Source organism: Bombus bifarius, unplaced genomic scaffold (genome assembly GCF_011952205.1).
Source record: "Bombus bifarius isolate JDL3187 unplaced genomic scaffold, Bbif_JDL3187 scf7180000007992, whole genome shotgun sequence".
NCBI lineage: Eukaryota > Metazoa > Arthropoda > Insecta > Hymenoptera > Apidae > Bombus > Bombus bifarius.
The window spans coordinates 4,170,111-4,192,368 of NW_022884373.1; the positions used below are offsets into that span (position 1 = coordinate 4,170,111).

Consider the following 22,258-nt stretch of genomic DNA (forward strand, 5'->3'; position numbering starts at 1 on the left):
GGTCGTAATCGGCTACCAAAGAGTCACTGTATATTCGAATAAATGCAAAACATAAGACAAAAGTAAAAAAGTGGAACGCGAGAGTGAAATTCAGAGCGTTCCGTGAAAAACGAAGCGCTAAATGAAGAAGTCCACTGTGTGGAATATTAAGTAATACTATCTGTTCGTTACTTTTCATATCGAGGTTAATTATCGTGGAAGATCGCAGCAAAATTAGAGATTTGACTCGGTTAGGAAGAGGAAGTAATTATTACACAGCGATCTGGAGCAAAATCCAAGATGATCGCCGGGTCTTTCCAATCAGTGTCTGTCGCTGTGTTCATATTTTTCGTTTAAATGGCGTCGTCATATACTTGGAGGATACTTTAATTGCATTGCGTTTCTCCTTTAATTAATCGTGATTATATTTTTAGTAAGCTTTTGCAAAGGAACAAGCGTTGTTAGTTGTTCTACATGTTAGAATAAATTCGTTACATCATTCTGGAGTTATCTACAAACTTCATCTGCAAATAATAATTCTTTAGTTCTTGTTGATGAATGTAATAGCTCTATCATGGACATCACACTGTTACGAATTCTCAGCCAGGCTCCACACCGGAGTTTTCGCTAATAGATTGTTGGTGAAGGTGTTCCCATTATCGGGATCGACGACTCCAGCGTCACTTCGACAACCTACATTCGAGAAGAACGGTCGATAAGCGTATCATCGCGTGGCTACAGGCACAATTTTCATCGATCAATGTTTTTGTCAAGGAAAAATGATTTCAGTGTCGTTTCTTCTCGGCTAGGAAAATGCGACCTTGAAACGGGAAACCGGAAACGTAGCAACAACATATTTCACAGCACGCTTGAAACACCTTCTAGATTACGGATAATTATAGAAGTAATTGAGTTATGCATAGTTACAGAATGTGGCTGTGAAAGAGGGCAATTTCACTGGTACTCTACTTCCTCCAATTGTTCTTTTAAACCTTATTCTTCTTACGTAAAATGTTCAATATCAATTAATTTACAGTGAAGAGAAAGAAACTTCAATACAAAATCAATCAACATTATAGAAACTGATTACTACTACTATTACACTTCATTTACATCATTTATTACTTCCACTTGAACTCAGAAAAATGTTGCATCCTGAGAACTATCTGAAGTACCTTATACAATCTATACATCTTGCTACGAAACACATGACGTGTCGAGTAACGTTATTCCACCTTGCTTGGTTATGTTGGGTTCCAAGATCGTAAGGAGGATCGGGTGGGTCAATACTGGCGAACGTGGTCCGGCCGAATGAATTCCATTGACCTACTATTGATCTGGCCGGTAGGTAGGTAGGTTGAGCGACGACCGGCTTGGTCGCTCAATGACCGCCGAAAAGCGATCTTGTAGAGCGTACACGGCATTCACGGAAACGAACGCTCCTACGCGCGACTTCTGCCTCTTTTTTTCCTGCGGCCCTCGATACTCATGGAGGAAGAACGGGTACGTTTCAACCAGCCTAGATATTAGTACCAATGCGTAGAATTCCTTAACAGTGGTTTCACATCGTACACACTCTACCATCTAATTAGTCAGGAGGATATTCATAACAGTGGATCGCTTTAATCCTCCGATCGCCATTGCTCAGATTACGAACTTGTTCATTTTATCAAATTTTGTTCATTTCTACCTCTATTGAAATATTGATACAAAACATCAGGCATAATAAAAAATGGACGAAATCAAACATAATGCCAGCAGCATTATGAATTAATATATCAAACCCGATAGTAGACTAAAACGTAAACTGAAACACATTGGAAACTATCAAGTTATTTATGTTGTTGAATAAATGAAAGCTGGTATCTGCTGGTATCTACGGAAATCGGAGAATGAAATCTTTTTTTACTACAATTCCTAGGGAGATATGAATCAACAGAACTCAATTAGATTGGAATTTTCTGGTTGCTTGTTTTATGTAAATTTCATTAACGATTTCATGAGATTCTAAGAACCGATAATAAATAGGGGTTAGACAGACATGGATGGACTTGAAAAACGACTAGATGTGGCGGGTAAACAAAAAAGAGAAACTCAAGTGTCGAAGTAGGCTGAAAGAATTGTGTCGCCATGTACGATAGGAAATTCCCCAAAACGCGCGAATCGCGCAAGCTGCTTCGAATCGTAAGCCTATACGCGTTTTCAAGTGAGAAACCCAGGCCGCGTCGCGTCGGCCGGCTGAAAGTATTTGCACAGACACGGTGCATCGGAACTGGTTTGCATGTGCTTGAAGTGAACCAAGCAACTGGGACACGTTACATATATTGGGTGGACAGAAAAATTTCGTGCGTGCATGGCACTCCTGTTCGACGTCACGTACACAATCGAAAATTAAGATCGAGAGTTTAATACGTATTATTAATCATGTTCTGTGATAGCTTCGAATATTTGAAATAACACGGGATGATTAATATCGGAATGGTAAAAACGGTGGGAGGAATGTCGAAATGGTGAATTTAAGAATTCAGAAACATGTATGCTGTCGAGAGTCCTAAATTTATGATTTATGTTTCTATATGTATAGGCAAGATTGACCTACGAAAGTCCAAAAATTGCCATCTGTATATTTGATTATTAATTTTATGGAATAAAAGATAGCATGAAGCCATTCGATACTTTATGTTTAACACCCCGTATACAGGAACAAACGACTAAGTGGTCGGTGAACTATAATCGTTTCCATTGAAGCTTGCGTAACGTTAATAGCGTATTCAAAATAATTAATAAAGACCTTCACCGAAATAGAAGGTCAAGAAAGTTTGTGTACTGAGAAAAAATGAACGGGACATGACATACATTTGTAATGCGGAAGAAGAGTAAAATATAAAACGAGGCTTTTACCAGGATTCATCGGAATCATCACCATGTGCGTTGAAAACATACAAACATCGTGTACATGTGAAAACAGATACAATTTCTGTACTCTTTAATCTATCATCCGCGATTTATGCCGTCATGGGAAATGACTAGATCACAATAAAATCGTTTCACATTTGTGTTCATTTTACTCTCAGGTTGCTTCTTCGTGCGGGTAATTTCTGTTACGTCAACGAAGGATCGGGCAAAGATTCATCGCGAGACACGTGCTGCGCGCGTAGGAAAGTGAACCGATCCGCGAACTGTTGGCGTGACACGTTCTACCTATTTCTGGCGTGATAGCAGTCCCGTCTGGACTCCTACACTGTAACTTTCACCGATTTTCCAATTCTTTGGTTTCTGTTATTCTCTTGTCGATCGATGACTTAATACTCTTTCCATTAAATAATTAAATCCTTCACTTTACGTTTTTATCGTCTAAATCTCTTAATTGAGAGTTCAGTACTTTCTGTATTTACGTTACTGATTATGTGTGTTTGAATTATCGATTCTATGAAAGTTTTCAAACGTGTCGTAAATTTAATCTAAAATACTTCAAGCTTAAATGAAGATAGTTTGCAGAATTAATGTAACTTAATAATTCGAAGTGATCTTTGTGGAGAACAACCTAACACTTCGATTAAATTAAAATTCATTTGTATTCGTAATAGTTTCGAGATATTTGAATCTTTCTACGAGAGAAGAACGTTTCTTTGAAGTTATTGACGACAAAGAAGCAGTTGAAATCGTCAAGCGTTGTAGCTGAAAAATCCGTTATACCTTTCAAATCAGATCGCGTTGTCTCCAAAAATGCTACGTGTTATGAGTATAAAGTGGCTAAACTCGTGGACCAATGTGGGTCAGTTATTGTGCAGGGTCGATTCTAAGACGAGCTCGTCAGCACATTCTTATGTACAGCATCGAGACACGTATTGCGATGTGCGGTTCAATTCCGCGACGTACAGTTATCGCTCAATTAATGTGTGTACGAGTCATTTCTATGCGTACCGGTTGTGTACATTATGGAATCATCGATCTGTTACGTTGCTCAAGGTACTCGTTCCATGTGGGTTACCTAGATGGTAGCTAATTTGAGATTCGCACGCTGCATACTACTATCATCTAATATAAAATATCTAATGTAAACATCAGACATGTAATATAAAATCGCGATTTGCATAGAATTTGATGCAATAAACGCGATATTTCGATAGAGAAGGATTAAATAGAACAGAAAAAGAAAATTGAATAGATTAAATGGAGGGAGATTTTAAAAAGTTTCCTTGATAATTTTGCAATTTAAGATCGTTGAACGAGTAATCCAGATTTCGCGCTAAGAAAGATGCCTATAAATTATAAACAGACCTGATACTGGATCGTAAATTCCACTTCCTCATGATTACGAACCACTGGAGAAGGAAGAAAGGAACGTAGAAAAAAGTTTAATGATTATCAATTATACAGTCTTAGAAGACATCGCTGCATCGTCACAAATAAGTTAAAAGGTGTACGACTTTCTGAAGATAACTCGCACATTGTACGCATTTTGTAGACCTAGCTATACTGTAAATATTATTATTATATACATATTATTTGAACTATTCTGAATTTCATAGTGGAAGTCGGCCGATGGCTTTGGACACCTAGTGACAGTGTTCTTCAACTTGTAACATCTTACTCAGTCGATACCGCGCTATCCTGTAGTCACAGACAAAAGATAATATCTATTCAGAGATCAGCTGAGAACCATAGCACTTTTTTACCATATATGTAGGCAGATATCTTCTTGATTTCTTATTATCATATTTAGATATTTATGTAGGTAGGTGGTTTTCCTCAAAGCTTCTTCTCTTGTTCATTTCTTATAACGACCGTAAGATCAAACATTTCGCAAAACTTATTTAAAAATGTGAAATTTATGTGGTATTGGTAACGTTAGAAATTGTTCAATCATTAAAGTGCTAAAAGTGCTCTAGAGTGTTGAAACGTACATGGGACGGTAAGTCTATCTTGTACCTCACCTGCATTTATGCTTCCTCTTTGCTTCAATGCTACGAGGAATACACCTAGCGAGAACAGGTAGAACTCTCACCTGTGAAGAGCCTTAGTCAATTGTTCGAAAGATTGCGCCACCGCCTTGTGACCAGTGATACCGAGTTTGAAATCACGGTCGCTTACACATGAAATTATTTATTGGTTTCAAGCCACTTTCACAGACAAAATACTAAACTTTCAATATTAAATTTATTTCCAAACGATACATTTAAATTGACAATTTCTCTAGGATTATATTACATTCACCATACAGAAGAATTTTCAATATTCGAACTCCTCACTTTCTCAAATTCTGCTCAAATTTGATGAGAACTTTTCCTCCGTGGGTTGCCATTCGTCATTATATACCGAATGCATTACACTCGTATCATGATTGCTCGCTACATGATTTGTCGAAGTGACATGACCACTATTGTCCAAATAGTTTGGCTTTGAATCTGTCACATAGTCTCTCGAATCACCTATCGAATCATCAACCTGATACGTTTCAATGTCGTAATTATCGGATTCTGAGCGCGATGATGGTTCCATTTTATCACTGTTTACCACATTAGCGACGTTGTTAGTCAAATATTGGTATTTCTGTGGTTCCACGGTATTGCTGGAGTTCCAGTTCAAGTATGTAATATTGGCAATAACAGAAGGATGTCCATAATTCTGATAGGCAATTGAGTCTGTCCTTGATACAAGTTGTTCTGTTTTAAGGGACGAATCTTTCGATTCTGTCGCATATCCTGTTTTCCCAAGATTGCTTGTTATAAACCGCCTTCCGAAGCTGCGGCCCCAACCACCATAACCGCCACCACCACCGCCACCGCCACCGCCTGACGGTGCACCATAGCTCGAAGGCGGTGGAGCACCATAATCGCCTCCACCACCACCATAACCTCCTCCACCTCCACCACCGTAACCTCCGCCGCCTCCACCACCATAACCTCCGCCACCTCCACCACCATAACCTCCTCCTCCTCCTCCTCCGCCTCCACTAGATTTTGTTAGAAGAATGATTTCTTTGTACTGACCTGAAAATATTAAAGTAATATCGCATTTAATTCATATCGTAATAAAGTTGGCAATTTACAGCAATTCATGATAATGTTGGTAATTTGTGGCATTACCTCCTCCTCCTCCTCCGCCGCCGCCATTGCCTCCTCCTTTCATATACTTTTGCATCAGCATTGCCATGGATATCATTAGGGACATCCCAGCCATCATCATGCCCTTCATCGTCGCTACTCCTGATATTTAGAAATTTGATTAGGTATTTTAGAATGTCGTAAAGAAATAAAGGGCTACAATTTATGCGTTACCCATGAATTTCATTTTGAGCATCATAAGACCAGCCATCATCATTGTCTTACATTTGCCACCTTTGTCTTTGCCGCCTTTGCCTCCTCCTTTGCCTCGCCCTAAAGGAGAGCGTATGTTTTAACTCATTTAGAATCAATTAAGACAACACTTATAATAATGTTAGAAATACTTCAATTATTTTTGAATTTTGTAAAATTGTAAAATCTTGTGTAGAAGAAGCAGTGATGCAAAAATTATTAAACGAATCCTTAGTATTTCTTTCCATAGTTAATATAACATTTAATTGTCACTCGTACATCAAGTATTTTGATACAAACCCTCGGAAACAGGAGTTTCGTCAAACATAACATCTATCTGATTTTTTTCTCGGTTCCCATTCCACCTGGGTAGTGTAATTCTTAAAGCAAACGTATCGAAGAAGTCATTGATACTTCGTTCTATAGTGTCATTGCTATCATTCACGGATCTATGGTCGTTAATCACTCTGGTTTTCACTAGTTTAACATCTTGACCCATTAAATAAATCTCGTTTAAGTCCCTAATAGAGTCCAGGAATCGGCCGAGACGTTTCTTCGCGCAGATTAGCGAGAAATCGATGACACAGCGGCCTATGTCTGTCGTTGGGAACTCTGGGAAGTCATCGTCTTTCGCAGAATCGTTTTTCAGTGACGGTACCACTCGAATATCCACTCTAAAGCCGTTCCTTCGGAAATCGAGCACTTGTCGACCAGCGCTACTAAAAATTTTAATACAAATATCAAAATTGAATTAACCATCATTTTATTTAATAATTCAACGAAGATTTTATTTCTTCGACTATCGTAGTTATTTCTTTAATTATTTCACTCATCAGAGACTATTGCACGCAAATTGAATTAACCATCATTTTATTTAATAATTCAACGAAAATTTCATTTCCTCCACCGTTGTAGCTAATTCTTTCATTATTCCACTTAGCAAAAGCTACATAACACTCAATAATGAAATGGAAGCAACGATTACAAAATAAATTTCACAGTACTATTGACGACCGCTGGTCCCAATAATCTTGTACGGATCCACGTTAACGTTGCCATCCGTGTGTGTTCCATTGTTTACTTGATTTCGAACTTGTTTTACGATCGAAAGCACTACAATCGCTACGAATATGGATCTGTGCACTATGTAAATAATCTTCAGCGTTGACATCGCTCGAAACCCGATGATCGATCTCGTACTTTACCGTCAGCAAAGACTGAGTTCCGTCAGATCGTAATCGCTTAAATACAATAGGATTTATGTCATTTGTCAGATTTTTTCAATGCCTTGTCACGATTGCCATTTACTAGGCCGCTAGGAAAATAACATAATAATACGTCTGCCTCGTAGTTTGGTCTTACCGCGGTTCCTAACCTGCGAAACAAGATCCCGCCTTTCGAGATTTCAGGGGCAACTCGATGACTTCCTGCGTGAAGAATAACGAGGGCTCAAGATCTAGTCTATAGAACTGAAATATTTTTTTGTCGGCTATTCGAAAGTTGTTAGCGTCCGCTGAGTGATGGTTGAAAGAATCTAGAATGTTTAGAGGAAGTGGTATGTACGTTGCTGTTCAAAAGTCTTAGGATAATTTAATTCATTTTTTATAAAAATGTAATGTATTTGATGCAGATTATGAATTTGATGCAGATATGTATTTTTTAGTAGTATCGTTAATTGATTAGCTACTTTCTTTGTCATATAAAGTATGTTGATTATAATTTTTAGTTCACTTTTTCTTTAATTTCGAAATAAATAATAATTAAATCGTGGATGTTTGCACATATTTGAGTTAAATCGGGATATCTGAAGAAAACCAAAAGGAATGAAAGATCTCTATCCTTCGAAACGAGGTGACTCACTTGTGTATGTTAAAAAATTCCTTTCTATTCCTTCTCAATAAGGAACGTTCGAATCCGATTACATTTGTTGGCTGCACCTGAGAAATTATGACCGTGCGCACCTCGATGACCAGAGAATGTCTAGGTAGCCTAACGTACGCGCCTAGAAGCGGACGACCTTGTTTCGCATCAATTTAATTGAGTAACCATTCGTCTCGTAATTACGATGCGACACATATAATTTTCTTTGCAGCAGACCGAGCAAAGAGCTGTCTTTATTTTGCGCAAACTGCTACTTGATTCCAGCCACCTTTTCTTCCACTATAATCTATCATATAGTGAATCAAACAGAAAAAAGATTCGTCATAAATCTTCAGAAACCATAGTTGGTTCCTTTCGTAAAACGTGATGCGATCTTATAAGAACGACAGGGCCAGGGAGCTTCTTAAAAACGTGATTTATTAAAACTTTACACTGCGCATAAATACATATAAATAACAAGAAGGAGAAATCATGTACATGATACGAAAATGGTCCATGTGCAACGACGACCAGCTCGAGCCGTGTGACCGTGGGGAGTAGAGGTACGTGGGAGCATGCTTGGCAAATAAATACCTACGAATCTACGAATATAAATTGGTGATGGTGGTGATGGTGATGGTGGAGAGACGGGGCGATGAAATGAGACCAGGCGATGTGACTGAAGTGACGGACAGAGGCGCGAGCAACAAGAAAGCGAAACGAAGTTAAAGATGGGAGAGACGTGAAGGAGGAGTAGGAGAAATATAGTTGATGGCAGTGGAGAGCGTGATGAAGAGGTGGAGGTGGAGTAGGAGCTAGATACAGATTGAAAGGAACCGTGAAGTGTGAAAAGAGGATAAACGGAAACAAAGTGGACTCGGTGAGGTAGAGACGTGCTACTAGATCTCTCGCGTGCCACCAGCTGCTCCTCGCTGGCGGCTCCTCCGATCACGAGTTCGTTAATTTTGCCGGAATAGCGATCGACGATCCCGCGCGTTGCCATATTTCAGAACGGCCTGCTGGACGCTGTCGTGGATCGTGTCCAAGGATCTCCCGTATCCGGAATGTCCATAGCCGTGGCCGTGGTGCTCCTCGGAGCTGTGAGTATGAGAACTCGAGTATACGGGTTTACTGACAATCTCGTAGGTAGTCTTCTTTTCGCCACCACCGGCCAAAGATTTCAAACCAACGATGGCTGATAACATGAGGGCCATCAGGCCAGTCATCAGAGCTTTTCCGGCGAGTAGGGCGAGGGCACCGAAACCGATAGCGCCGAGGGTACCCTTCATCATCATCAGACCAGCAAATAAACCATTCATACCGCCCTTCTCCTTCTTACGTCCTATATGATGATCAATGAAATCGTTATCATGTGTTTTCATTCACGATAATCTTAATCTCTCTCTAAGAAGAGTAATTCCTTACCAGTTCCGACACTTTGTCCACCGCCAAGGCCAAGTTGAGCCAACGTTTCCTCGTTAAAATTCCTAGCAGCCTCGAAGGTCCTGGGGTCGAACAATTTGATGGATATCGAGTGGCTGTTCAGGTAGCTTCCGACCTTGTGAACCAGATACGCGTCCAGTCTCTTCTCCACGTCGTTAGGGAAATCCCTAGCCAGATTGGCGACAACCTCGGAAGCTGGCATACTGGCAGAACTATTTTCTTTGATCACCGACACTCCCGGTAGGATATTGATGTCTTCCTGTTCAGATAATCTATCCAGGAAGGACACCACGTCTAGTTTCAGGCAAGTGGCACTGTAGGACTTGCCACAATCCTTGCTCAGAGTAGAGGCTAGAGTCTCCGGAGATTCCTCAACCATTTGTTTCGAGGTACGTCTCTCGATCTCGCCGACAACGGAGCCGACGAGAAGAAGAGGAAGCAGCAGCAGCAACAGGGCCTGCTGACGATAGACCGACGACTGACCGAATACCGCAAATCCCTTCATCGTGCTGCGCGAATTATGCGACGTTTCTGAACCCGGACGCGACAAACTCTGATCTTAAAGAGATCCTGCTGGAGAAGGTCCGGCGGTTGGGATAAACGGCGTAAAACGGACTTGTTGCACGTGGTTAGGATTCGATCTGCTGACTGAAGCTGACGGACGAGACGCGTACCGTGCACTGGACATACCCTCGGATAGTTGCAGTATATATAGAGCGAGTCACCGGGTAGTCCTTTTTCCTTTTTGCCTTTCGGCCGTTCCATACATTCTCCTAAGTCGAGAGCAACGCGCCGGCGACGGTGTGCTCTCTTCTTTCACGGTGGTCCAAGAGAGGAGGCGAGGGGCTCTCTCGCGTCCACCACCGCCGCTGCCTTGTACGTACGCGGCGAGAGGGAGCGTCAAATAGAGCGGAGAATTCGAATCTCTGTCGAATTTGCGGAAAAAAAAGGATACCGGAGACGTTCTAATGAGAGCGAAGCCTCGTGATCTTGGACTTCCATTCAATTGTCGCCACGGAATCATCTCAGTGAATTCGCTCAGTGGTCATTGTGGATGCTGCTCGGCCAAACTTTCTTCGATATCGATTCCGTTTGCTCTAGAAATCGTTACACTCGCAATCTGGATTCAGAAAGTACTCGTATCGCGCTTCGTACGCTGATCACAGGGAATTATAGACAGCTGTTAAAAGATGGAGTGGATTCTTCCTGCATCGATAATTCCGTCACGTTTAATTATATTTATGAAGTAAATCAACATCTGTATCACTAGTTGTTAAAGTTTAATTCATAGTTTTACTGGGAAAAAGTAGCTCCTGTATCTATGGACATATATTTCAGCTCGTTTGATCGATTGGATATTGCTAGCAGTGACTTTTTTCGTACTCAAACGTACAGATCAATCGAATAAGCTAGGATCGCAGATCGTCTGTGGCCGATGGCGACAGTGACGACCCGACATGAACCACTTTCGATCTCGACGACGAAATCGAGGCGGTCGATGGTCGGACAAAATCGAGCCTCCATATCCGGCTATGCGAAGAGCATCTGAATATTTAAGAAAACTACAAAGGGAGAGGGAAATCACGGAGTATTATTTCCCTCGACTGAGCGAAACGAGACGGAGCAGGCCTACTTTAAATTAGCCCAGTTAACTCGCGGGAGATCGGATTTTCGCGCGCCACGCTCGAACGACAGCGCAACAGACGGATCTGACGGCGAGAAAGTGCGCGGTCAATTTTCACAGGATCCACGCGCCAGAGATGCATCCAACGTTTACTACGCTTTGGAAATCGCGTGGCCACTTACGCGTTCGAGGAACTTGCATGACTTTAGACTCCATATAGTCTGTTCGATTTTATCGAACTTTTGTGGGTCAATCGCGTGGCGATGGTTAAGAATATTGGTTTCTTGAATGATTTCGAAGAAAAGGAATTGAAAATAACAAAGAAGATACAGTACGAAGAATACAATAAAATAACATAATATTTATAATATTGCGCGTTAATTTTTTTATGAACGATATAATCTTGATTATAATCCTGAATATAATCTTGATTGAGTAAAGGTATCTCTTCCAAGTAATTGATAATTGAAGGAAGGACAAGTTTGGATAAATCGATTTCTATTTTGAAAATAAAGAAGAATCATCGCTCCGGGCTACTGAAAATAAATTCCGATAAAAGTCAGAGATACGTATTTGATCAAGTTTCACCAAACATTGAGAGCTTCTCATCGTCGCATTCGAACTAAAGTGTTACATTTACGCGGCCGCACGCGAACTCGAGAAAAATTCCAGGCTGCGCATTCCGTTGAAATTATTTATCGTCAATAGGGCATGCAGTTTCGAGCGTGGTGAATTCGCGGCGTGAACACCGCGTAAGGCGTTCATGGACGTTTCGTACGGCCGAAACGATGCGCTCGCATGCTCGGCCAGCAGGTGTGTCGGAAAGGAGAGGATTAGCCTTCTTTTCCAGGTATCTATTTCGCTACTTGTTACTTCCTTTTACCGCAACGCCTTCCTTTCGTTAATAATCGCGCGATCTCCGGTGAGCTACTCTTGTTTCGATCCGGCGCAGAGTCGGCCAGTCGCTCTGTCCTTTGCGACCGTAGTCTATCGAATCGTATAAGTTCCCACAACATATCATATTCTTTCAAATTTACAGTAAAACTCTATTTTAGACAGTTGGCTGAAAAGTGAAACCCCATTTTAAACAGTTGAGACGATTGGCGTGAAATTTGTTTAAGAGCTTGCAAAAGTTTAAACGTATAATATCGATATTGGTAGAGTTAATGGAAAATGTCGTGTTACAATGTTACGGTTTGCCGATTAGATTTGATACTTGATTTTCATCGATCGATCCTGGTCATGCCTTTCCAATCACCGGCAAGTACCGAACGTACGCGAACTGTGCCGCAAGTGAAACGTGAATGGGCGCTCCTCCTGTTTCCCATAACTGTTCCTGATATACTGTTACTATCCTTTTAATACATTTAATACGTAACTCGAACGAGTATATCGAACATCGGCCGAATTTCCTCGACGGTGTCGATCGCGCATTATTAAATCTTTCTGTCCTCGACAACCTTCTGTTGGAGAGTCACGCTGAACAAAAAGTTATAACAAATAGAAACGGCATTTCCTACTCTACTTTCCAGAATCCGCGAAAGCGAAAATTAAAACCATTTGACGATTTTACGATCGATTTGCAATTTTATAAGCGTCCTTAATTCTCTGGCCAAGTTTCTACAACCATCATCCGAATGATATAACAGAATTTGCCAGCTTTCGACCGCTTGAATTATCGAAATATCGTACGACAAATGTGAAATAAGTTGGACGAATTAATCGATGGAAAACAACCGGGGTTAATAAGTGGAAGGTTTTCAACTTCGTAATAATTAACATGGAAATCAGAGAAAACAACTGGTTAAAGCGATCGAGTTGTCCATTCAGTCGATAGCTGTTCGATTTTACTCCACTGTCCCTGTCAATGCCACAATTGGGACAGATCTTGTTTCCGATTTCTTCATACGATTCTGTTTTGTACGTGTTTAGTCGCTGGATTCGATTCAACGCGTTGTACATTGGAAACGGTGAACGTAATTGCATAGCATTTGCCGATTGATCGCGCGCGGTTAGCCCATTTTCGTTTCGAAAATCGAGATGGACGTTGAGAAAGTCGCTATTAGTCGCTAATGCACATGGACCACGAGAATTCCCGTAAGATCCACTGGAGATCCTCGAAGGAAACGGCCCGATCGTTTCCCGGCCAGGATCGCCGGTGAACGGCGCGTTATTTGGAAAACCGTGTCGCTTGGAACGAAGAGCGACCGCGTGTCTGACCAGGACGGATCGCTTTATTGTTCCGCTCGGAATTGGGCAATTTGCGATTTGCGTAGTCCTTATGGATTTGGAACTTTCAATCCTTTGCATGCAGGAGAACGTGCTGATAGTACTTTTTGTAATATCGTTTTTGTTGATATTTTTTGTTTTCTTCCTTCGTTCCAAGCTTTTACTTGAGATACGAAACTTTCATACAGACGTATTTGCAGTGTTGTAAATTTTCAAAACATACGGGAGCTCCGATTTGTCTGAAAGCATTCGATGTTCGACATTCGTACGTTGAAGAGCAATTCAGGCTTGAAAACTGTTTACAGTATAAAAAGCCTGCAATATTTTGGACATTTCTAATTCCAAAAGCTTGCAATTGATTAAATTTGCTTCACCAGAATAACATTCCAAAGTAGAATATGGATTAGGTGAAACTATCCTTTAATCCACCTCTATTTTATATTAATATGCTCTCATTGTGATTTACACAAATATCGTGTAGTTTCTTTAAACCGTACACCTTCTCAGGCTGTTCATGCGCACGTGCATTCGGTTAGTTTAATGTTCTCAAGTTTGTTGAACGCATTTGCGTTATCGAACCGTGGGTCAGACGGTACAAAAAAAGTCCGAGGTACATCGACAGCGACTGATGCCGGTTGCTGGCCGAGTGGCTGCTTAGACCTCATTAATTCGACACAGAGCACCAGTTATGCGCTCAAAATGCATCGTGCGCGATCATACTTTCGCATTTTTTCAAAGTCAATTTGTAAACGTCATGAGTTTCCCGTTCATATCTAGCCATTGTCCGAGCAATCGTTCTGGTATCTACATTTTAAATATTCAGCAATGAAAGCATTGAAAGATCAAGTTTACCGAAATCTCTTGAAAGTTACCAGGATTTGGCCTGAAACTATTTTTATGATAGTTCGTAGAATGATGCGAAGTGTGTTAATTGAAAGGACTTCGATATAGTATACTTTAAATCGTTTGCTCACTTTACTTATCAGAGAAAATCTTGCTTTTTTGAGAGATATATACATGACTAGTATGTTTTAAATAAAACTTTTAACGAATTAAAAAATCACGGTTAATAAACTTTTTATCGACTTCGGAAATCAACAAAGAGCATTCAGAAATATTTCAATCAACTTCTGAACTCGACAAAGGAAGAGAAGCAAACTCACTCTTAAACCAAGACATTTATAACAAGACCAATCTTCGATAAAAATGAAACAACAAGTTCATTAAATTAACCTTTTCCTACTGAAGATAGAGAAGAGAAGATTTAAGAGAGAGGAGACTTTGTAAAATACTCCAAGTATGTATTCTTATCGATTTGCCGAAATACTTCCAAAGAACTTTAAAATGCCCGGTGGTAATCAAATTTATCAACAAAACCGTAACCCAGCATTCGACTCATTAACTTCTTTTCGCCTCGAGTTCTCCATTCTCTTGACAGTGCTGTCCTCTCGATCGGCTTGTATATACCCAAGGTTTCTGCCCTCTCCACGCAACCTAATCACAACTGATACCGTTACTCGCCGTCTCTCCACTCTGAATGGGGGGAGGCAATGATCGCTCGACGAAGAGGGGAGAACGCAAGGTGGGAGTCCACGTGGAGGTAATGACCCAGTGCCCTTGATCCTGAGAATTCACCCAGGGGGAAGCAGAAATGGCCAATCACCGGCTCGGCCACTTTTCCCACCTTTCCTGTCACAGTGACCCCGATTCCTTCCTGTTCCTACTCCCCTACCTCTTCCTTTCTCCCCACCTGTCGTTCTCTCTCCACCGAGCGCGTCGCACGACTCCTATTTGGGTCGTTAGCCTTCCCCGTCTCCGTGATAACCTGCTTTACCTCGGCGGTTATAGATTTCCAATTATTTATTTAATTATTTTAGCTGTCAATGGCTGTCCGCTCCAGCGGAGAGAGGAAAGTGCATCGATGTGTTCGATGGTTCACGTATTCGAACACTCGTGGAAAATTCGAGGAATGAAAATAACGAAAAACACGAAGATTAGGAAGGGTGGAAATTAAAAGAAAGCGCAAGATCGTAGAAACGAAAGGACGCGATGTCTTTATTCAACACAATGGAAATAACAGAGAGGAGATAATAAATAAAATGAAGGGATGAGAAGATGAATCTTAACTTGAAGACCGAATTTAAGGGATGTCTTGGTAGGGATACTGCTCAGGCCCGAATTCCGGGGCCCACCCTCTGTACGGTTGATTCACTTCTTCCTGTGACCTGTGCCAATGTTCGTGGTGAACTTCAGGTTTTACTATTCCGTACGACACCCTGGTGGGATAGGAGGGTGGTGGTGGTGTTAGTAGAGCCTTGAGAGCGACCGCCCCGGAAAGAAGAAGGGACAGTAGACCTGCACCGAGTCCCTTGATGCCTATCAGACCGATCAGAGTGATGGCAATAGGAAGGACGATCATGGCTTTGAGTTTGAGAGCCAGTAGTAACGGCAACACGATCTTCTTCAGCTTGGTTCGGGCTGGAACGAAAGCGAAACGATGCAAAATCTAAAATCCACGTAATCGTCGTACATTACTTTTATCGTAGATACTCCGTAGATCTTAGAAATTTGTTAAGAAATATAAAAATAATAAGAAGAAATTGAACAAAAAAGAACAAAAGTGTTCATTAATGCGTGTCGACGAATTTGATGGATCGGATGAATCGTCAAGTGAAATTCATCAAGCTGATCAGACTGCGAATCTGGAAGGGGTATCTAGAAGCCTCTAATGGCCATTTATCGGCTATCTACTTTCTTCGACATGTGGCACTCTCGTTCAAGGTCCTCGTTCGTCGTGTTCTTCAGGCAGCTGTCCCAGAAACCCGGAATCCCATCGATGGCCCACTTTATCTCAATCCCTGCCACATTAACGTTTTCGCGGATGCAGAGGAAGTGGGACGCGTCTTCGTGGCTTTCTATGCTCGACGCACTGCTACTTTCCTCCCTCCATTCTTCATCGCGTTCCAACCGTTTATTCCTTGCGTGGGGAACGCAGGATACATCCCGACGACTCAGTTCGGGGAGAAGAAAAAATTTGTGAAAACTTCGAGGCGCGTAAAAGAGGCCGAGAAAAAGAGCAGCAGGCAGAGGCGTTGGTTCGTCGACGAAGCCAATCGGAAACATCGCCATCTGAAGTCCCACTTTACGACCAATCGTTCCTCGTCTTCGTGGCTTACTTCCATCGTATTGGAGAGAGTTTAGAAAGGCGAGGTACTATAAGTTCGTGGCCGTGGTCCAGTCGATTCACAGCAGCGATTCGACGCGACGGAGATCCACTTGTCTTGACGTTGAAGTATAAAAGTGTCTCCTGGAATTTAGTTCCTCCTCGAGATCACTTCGGGAAATCATGAATATTTCCCCTTTCTTTCAGTGTTTTACGCTTTGGTAGTCGAGAGAGTGAGTCTCGAATGCTGAAGATGTTAATGTAGGCTAAAGGAGAGATCGAAGGAATACTTGTAATAGAAAGTTTCTTCGATTTTTCTTCGTGATAGATTCTTACTTCTGTTGTCTGTTTTTGATTGGTTCTTTTTCGAGCAAAAGCTTCGCACCTCTTGCACGATTTAAGTGAATTTTCGTTTTCTTCTTGGGACATAGTCTCCCTTTCTCTGTAGATTTTTCGATGATTAAAAGAGATTGAAAAAAGCTGTAGAATTTAGCACATCGTAAACATCGTAAACAGTACATGTGTCCAAGCTCGATCTACGATCGAAATCTTTAAAATTACAATCAAGATTGATGTTCATCGCGACTGCAAAAGTTGATTACCAATATTTAAAGAGTTATATAATTAGAATTTCGCTTAGAAAGTAATCAAATACTTCTAATAACCTTCATACCAATACTGAAAAAGTTTCATACAATCAAAATTATACTTAAACCTCACCGTTTCGAAGCAAAATGACGTTTGGAAACATTAAATTTCTTCAACCAACTTAAAAGTCTTTTAACATATTTTCTAAAAAATTAATTTTACCTTCAGAAGCTCCTGTAGTCAGACCTCTAAGGCCAATCTCCATGTCCTTCTGTCCCATAGCTCTGCCAAACATGTCGGCAGAAGATCCATCGCTTGGTAGATGTACATGAATTTTCCTGTTCCTCAAGAACTGTTCGATCTTGCTCACTAGAGGGTCCTGACTAGCTCTTGCAGCCTCTTCATCTTCCACAATGTCTACCTTCTCCAAAGTGATCATATCACCGTAGATCTTGATGGTGTCCCTTTTATTCAGTTCGTCCATCGTCTTGGTTAGGCTGATCTCCACGCTTCTGGCGTCTTCAGCCGCGACGATGGCGATCGAAAACAACGCCAATATCGCGATCAATGATTTCATCATGATGATCGATTGAACTGGACGGACACGAGGATTTTGACTGTTTGTCTCGAGGTCAATTTTTCTTTTATACTTCGACTCGTGATCGATGGTGGGGTCGGTTTGAACCATTTGGCAAGCGACGTGCAAGGGCTGTGGTGTCAAGAATTTTAATTTCGGCGTCTCACCGGCTAGCCACTGCACAACGCGTACATTTTCATGACGTATCGTCTAACGATAGAAATTAATTTTCCTTTTCAGCGAGATCACTTTCGAGCGATCTATCAACTTCGTCTATGATCTGTGTTTAAATTAGACTTTAATCAACTGAAAGTAAAAATCGATGGAATACTAATTTTATCACTTCCACGAGTGATATAAGTTTGACAGTTATTGTACTGAAGCCGTCGAATACCAATTTTATTAAACTTTAATAACCACTTTTTGAGTTCGAATTAAATTTTAATCGACTGATAAAGGAATCGATGAATTACAGATTTTACTACTTGTTGGAGTGGTAAAAATTCAACAACAGTACTGTTCATTTTTAAAGTGCGAGAAATATAAACGTGAAACACAGGTTTGTAGAAACCTTGAGGATAAATAGCTGTTAACTAGAATGGACTGTCTTTAGAGTGATTGAAACCTGGAAAAAGTTGAAGGTTTGTCAAAGGTGCGACTGATTTGTTTTGGAGGAAAGTAGGAAGTTTTCTTTCAAGCATTTCATTTACCAAAGAGAAAAGTTGGAAATTACAAGCGTGATTTATTCGAGAAGTGGGACCAATCCGTGGAACTGTTGTTCCTCGTTCAAACTGTAAAACTCTCTCTAAATTCTGTCCACGAAGCGGTAAGGGACAGAAGACAGTATCGTTCTTCAGCGTACAATGGAACGTCTCGTTTCTGGAGTTGGAAGAATAAAAGGGAGGCGCCGAAACGAGCGTTCCTTTGTCGAGTTGACACAATGGCGTGTTTCCACGACCAGAATCCGCTCTTTCAATCGTGGCTTCGACAATGACAGAGCCACTCCCGCGTGTTTCTCGCGGTACATCATATTCACGTGACAGTTGGTAATAAGTTCTTCGGTGAAAATTAGATTTCCGTGTCTGTTCGCGCGTGTGACACGGAACGGCATGCAGAACCGACTGTCGTGTCCCGAATCTGTTTTCGGTCGGAAGTGGGAGAAGGAGAGAGAAAGAAGGAGAGAAAGGAATGGAAGGATAAGCGAAGAAAGGGGAAAGAGAAGGCGCAAAAATAGGGTACAACCGCGGTGGGAGTGCAAACGAAATGGTATGTCCGATCGGAATCGCATATGAGCCAGACCGATTGTCGGCTCGATCGACGATCATGTCGATATTTCGCGCGCAGGGCAAACACTAATCACGTACATACCGTTTTCTATGCACCTTCTCGCCTTGCGTCGCTCGCACATGCATAAATAATCTCTTTAAATTAGAAATCGTCTTTCCTTACGATCTAACACTCGATCCCAGCTGGTTAAAGAGATGAAAACTGATAAACGAACCTCTCAGAAGACAAAATGACCAACACCACCTTCGTAAGTGTCACAATTTGATTGTTCAGCTACACGATTAATCGTCGATTCTCAAGAAACGATTGACTTACTTTCGCTTGTTGTATTCTATTTAGCTATTCGCATATGACATAAATGATAGCAAATTCCAAGATGAATTTTCAAAAACGATGCTTGTAACGTTATTACTTTTCTCTACTTTCCAATTCTGAAATCGGTTATATCGAACTATTGAAATTTTGCAGCTTTCTCAGTGACTTTCAAGTGATTCAAATACACGACAAGTATGTGATAGACAATCTGCAATAGTACAAATAATTTATTAATACAAAGGATTATTAATAATTTACTCGGTCCATAAGTTATTCGCTTAAATATTAATCTAACAGTCGAGAACGAGTCTAGCGAGTATTACACGCACTAGATTCGAGAGATATGGCCCCCAGATAGCCTGGAGTCTTTCGTTCCTCATAAACGTAGACTCAGGATCGTCGTTTCAATTGGTTTCGTTCGTGATCGGCGCCTGCGCAGAGTATGCCATCGAATGGGCGTCTATTTTTCCATTTTCAGCGTCGAAACTTCTCTTGTAGTAGCCCTGAGGTTGAACACCTGCTGCGACATTGGCTGCCCAGCCTTGGTTGGCGTTGTCAAACCATCCAGTCGATGGTTGAGGATTCTTGCTGAAAAAACTAGTAGCTCCAGAATTGCTGCTGCCGAATAATCTCTGGAAAGCCAACACTCCAGCTAGCAGAAGGGCTATTTTGCCCACGAAAAGGGCCTTCATGACCAGGAGACCAAGACTTCCGAGGAGAATTGGGATTAGGGCGAACAATTTTATTCCTGCGGCGGCGATCAGAGGCAGTGCTATTTTCTTTATTTTGGCGCGACCTGGAAACAAGAGTTACGGAGTGAAAATTAATTTCGGTAGCGGAGATATCTCTAATTTAAAAGAGGTGAAATAAACATTTCGAAACTTTGCTTTAATAGATAAATTTTAAGTTGAAGCATCGAATTTAGAGAACAATGGATAATCGTAGAAAAGTAGATTTGGAAGTTTCATTCTAAATTAGAATTATTTTAATGCGAAAATCTAAAAGAGAAAATTTTAAGCAATTTTATCTCAATAGAAAGATTGAAATGCGTATATTCTCAATGTAGGAGTTGCTAAACGATCTAAAAGTAATGATATCACCATTCTTTAAAAAATTGCGAATATATTCCCTGTATATTTCATATGTTTTGCTTAAAAATCGAATACCACGGTACTAAAAATGAAACTTCACTTCCCCGAAATTTAATCTGTAAACGGAACATTGAAGAATAAGAAGACACGAAAGACAACATAACAAATGAAGCATATTTGCTCACGTCACTTAGCTACCCGATCCTAAGTGTCGCTAATTAATAGCCTGCGTGTTATCAAGCGCAGTGAGCCCCTTTTTTTCTCTCTCTGGAGGCGATGTATAATTTCAGAAGGAAAGCGAATGGAGGAGGTAGTGCGCGAGGAACGGGTTTATCCGGAACAGGTTACCGCGGCGCGTATAGATATCACGAAGGTGAAAGGCGCGGTGAACAGTTTATTCGTTCATACCGGTGACGCGTCGGGGCGTCATCAAGGTGGGAAAGATTACGTAATAGAAGCATCTCTATCATAGCGCAAGATAGAAAGTTACCTTCATCCAGAGCGCGGGATATCGAGCCCTCCTCGGGCATGCTCAGCTTCAAACTATGGGACTTCATAAACGACAGGGCTGATTCTACCAGCATAGTGGCGAGCTTAATGGCCCTGTCCGACGTGTCTCTTGGTAATTCATTCATAATATCGACCTCCGTCTTCAAATCTTTTCCGCTACGTTCCACTAAGAAGAAGAATGACATATAAAACTTCAAGGAACTCAACGATGTTTGTTTGAATGTCAAAATTTGCAAATCGTAAAATAGATTAGATAGAATTTATGTGGCATTATCAAGGGATTAAACTTCCAAGAACCAAGTAGCTACAAATTTAAGCAACTCTGCGAAGGACTTAAAAAATGTTAGACAGAATTGAACTTAAACTTACTCGGTGTTTCCCTCACGAACTTCACACCATCGATGATCTCGATGTCGCTAGACCTGGCGGCTCTATCCAGCGCGCTGACGGTCTTGACGAACATGCAGCTAAACAGCGCGTTCTCTTGCTCGAAGCAATCGAGATTCCTGTTGAGCTCAATGTTGTTAAGTTCCGGCGTGGGCACAGCCACGGCGGATGTAACGAAAAGACACAGTATCACTATTTTGTTCATCTTTTGTGTCTGATCCAACGTGTTAACTGATAATTGCAAAGAAAACGTATTGAAGAGGATCGAGCACGTCCCTCGGAAAATTTTCGGAGCAAAGTGTGATCTGACCCTCCGTAGCTTCTATCTTTATAGGTCTTCACCAGCTGGGACCCTCCCCAATATCCCCACTCTAACCGATGACGCATGTGACGACGACAAACGACTAAGACACACAAGGCGTCATCGCTGGTACATGTCGTTGCCCACCTCTCCGTCAGAAGAAACTTTCTTCAACAATTTTTTAAACAAACGACCGACCACTTCCATGGATCAGCGGAGTAGTTGAAGCTGGGCGGACCTTAGCATCGGCGATCCCTGATATTAGTGGCCCAGCAAGATTCTAAGAATTAGGTTAGTAGGGGAGACGATGACGTTATAGACGAAGGGATTTCGATGGTCCATCGATGCACCTCGAAATGAATTATATTAATACCATGGTATAAACGAAGAAAAGCTGAATTCTTTGAGGGAAAATCATTGTTTTAATAATTATAGCAAAAATTAGGCTCATAGTTTTATTAATTATTGGAAAAATAATACAAGAGATTCCCATTTTTTATATCCAAATAATTCTAACAACCTTTCTCGAACTTATCCACCTCTGAGAAATTAAGTTGCATCGGTATTACTCTTTAAATTTTGTGATATGCATATATTGTATATTG

General features: G+C 41.1%; 5 protein-coding genes across 5 annotated transcripts; all 5 read right to left on the reverse strand.

Moving 5' to 3' along the window:
- Positions 1 to 5,235: 5,235 nt before the first annotated feature.
- Positions 5,236 to 5,998, reverse strand: LOC117205757 (keratin, type I cytoskeletal 10-like). The gene is made up of 3 exons (XM_033444466.1): positions 5,973 to 5,998; positions 5,832 to 5,935; positions 5,236 to 5,774 (listed from the first exon to the last, which is right to left on the reverse strand). The coding sequence occupies exons 1-3, from the start codon at positions 5,996 to 5,998 to the stop codon at positions 5,236 to 5,238; spliced, it is 669 nt and encodes a 222-aa protein (XP_033300357.1).
- LOC117205758 lies at positions 5,931 to 7,449 on the reverse strand. The gene is made up of 4 exons (XM_033444467.1): positions 7,283 to 7,449; positions 6,579 to 6,997; positions 6,261 to 6,359; positions 5,931 to 6,188 (listed from the first exon to the last, which is right to left on the reverse strand). The coding sequence occupies exons 1-4, from the start codon at positions 7,447 to 7,449 to the stop codon at positions 6,028 to 6,030; spliced, it is 846 nt and encodes a 281-aa protein (XP_033300358.1). The 3' UTR covers positions 5,931 to 6,027.
- A 1,106-nt stretch (positions 7,450 to 8,555) lies between these two features.
- On the reverse strand, positions 8,556 to 10,902 carry LOC117205627. Its single transcript, XM_033444237.1, has 2 exons — positions 9,564 to 10,902; positions 8,556 to 9,480 (listed from the first exon to the last, which is right to left on the reverse strand). The coding sequence occupies exons 1-2, from the start codon at positions 10,084 to 10,086 to the stop codon at positions 9,098 to 9,100; spliced, it is 906 nt and encodes a 301-aa protein (XP_033300128.1). The 5' UTR covers positions 10,087 to 10,902; the 3' UTR covers positions 8,556 to 9,097.
- A 4,572-nt stretch (positions 10,903 to 15,474) lies between these two features.
- LOC117205715 lies at positions 15,475 to 18,855 on the reverse strand. The gene is made up of 2 exons (XM_033444410.1): positions 17,408 to 18,855; positions 15,475 to 15,912 (listed from the first exon to the last, which is right to left on the reverse strand). Exons 1-2 carry the CDS (start codon positions 17,871 to 17,873, stop codon positions 15,575 to 15,577), a joined length of 804 nt encoding a protein of 267 aa, XP_033300301.1. The 5' UTR covers positions 17,874 to 18,855; the 3' UTR covers positions 15,475 to 15,574.
- Positions 18,856 to 19,573: 718 nt separating this feature from the next.
- On the reverse strand, positions 19,574 to 22,071 carry LOC117205714. Its single transcript, XM_033444409.1, has 3 exons — positions 21,335 to 22,071; positions 20,946 to 21,131; positions 19,574 to 20,160 (listed from the first exon to the last, which is right to left on the reverse strand). The coding sequence occupies exons 1-3, from the start codon at positions 21,555 to 21,557 to the stop codon at positions 19,769 to 19,771; spliced, it is 801 nt and encodes a 266-aa protein (XP_033300300.1). The 5' UTR covers positions 21,558 to 22,071; the 3' UTR covers positions 19,574 to 19,768.
- Positions 22,072 to 22,258: the final 187 nt, after the last annotated feature.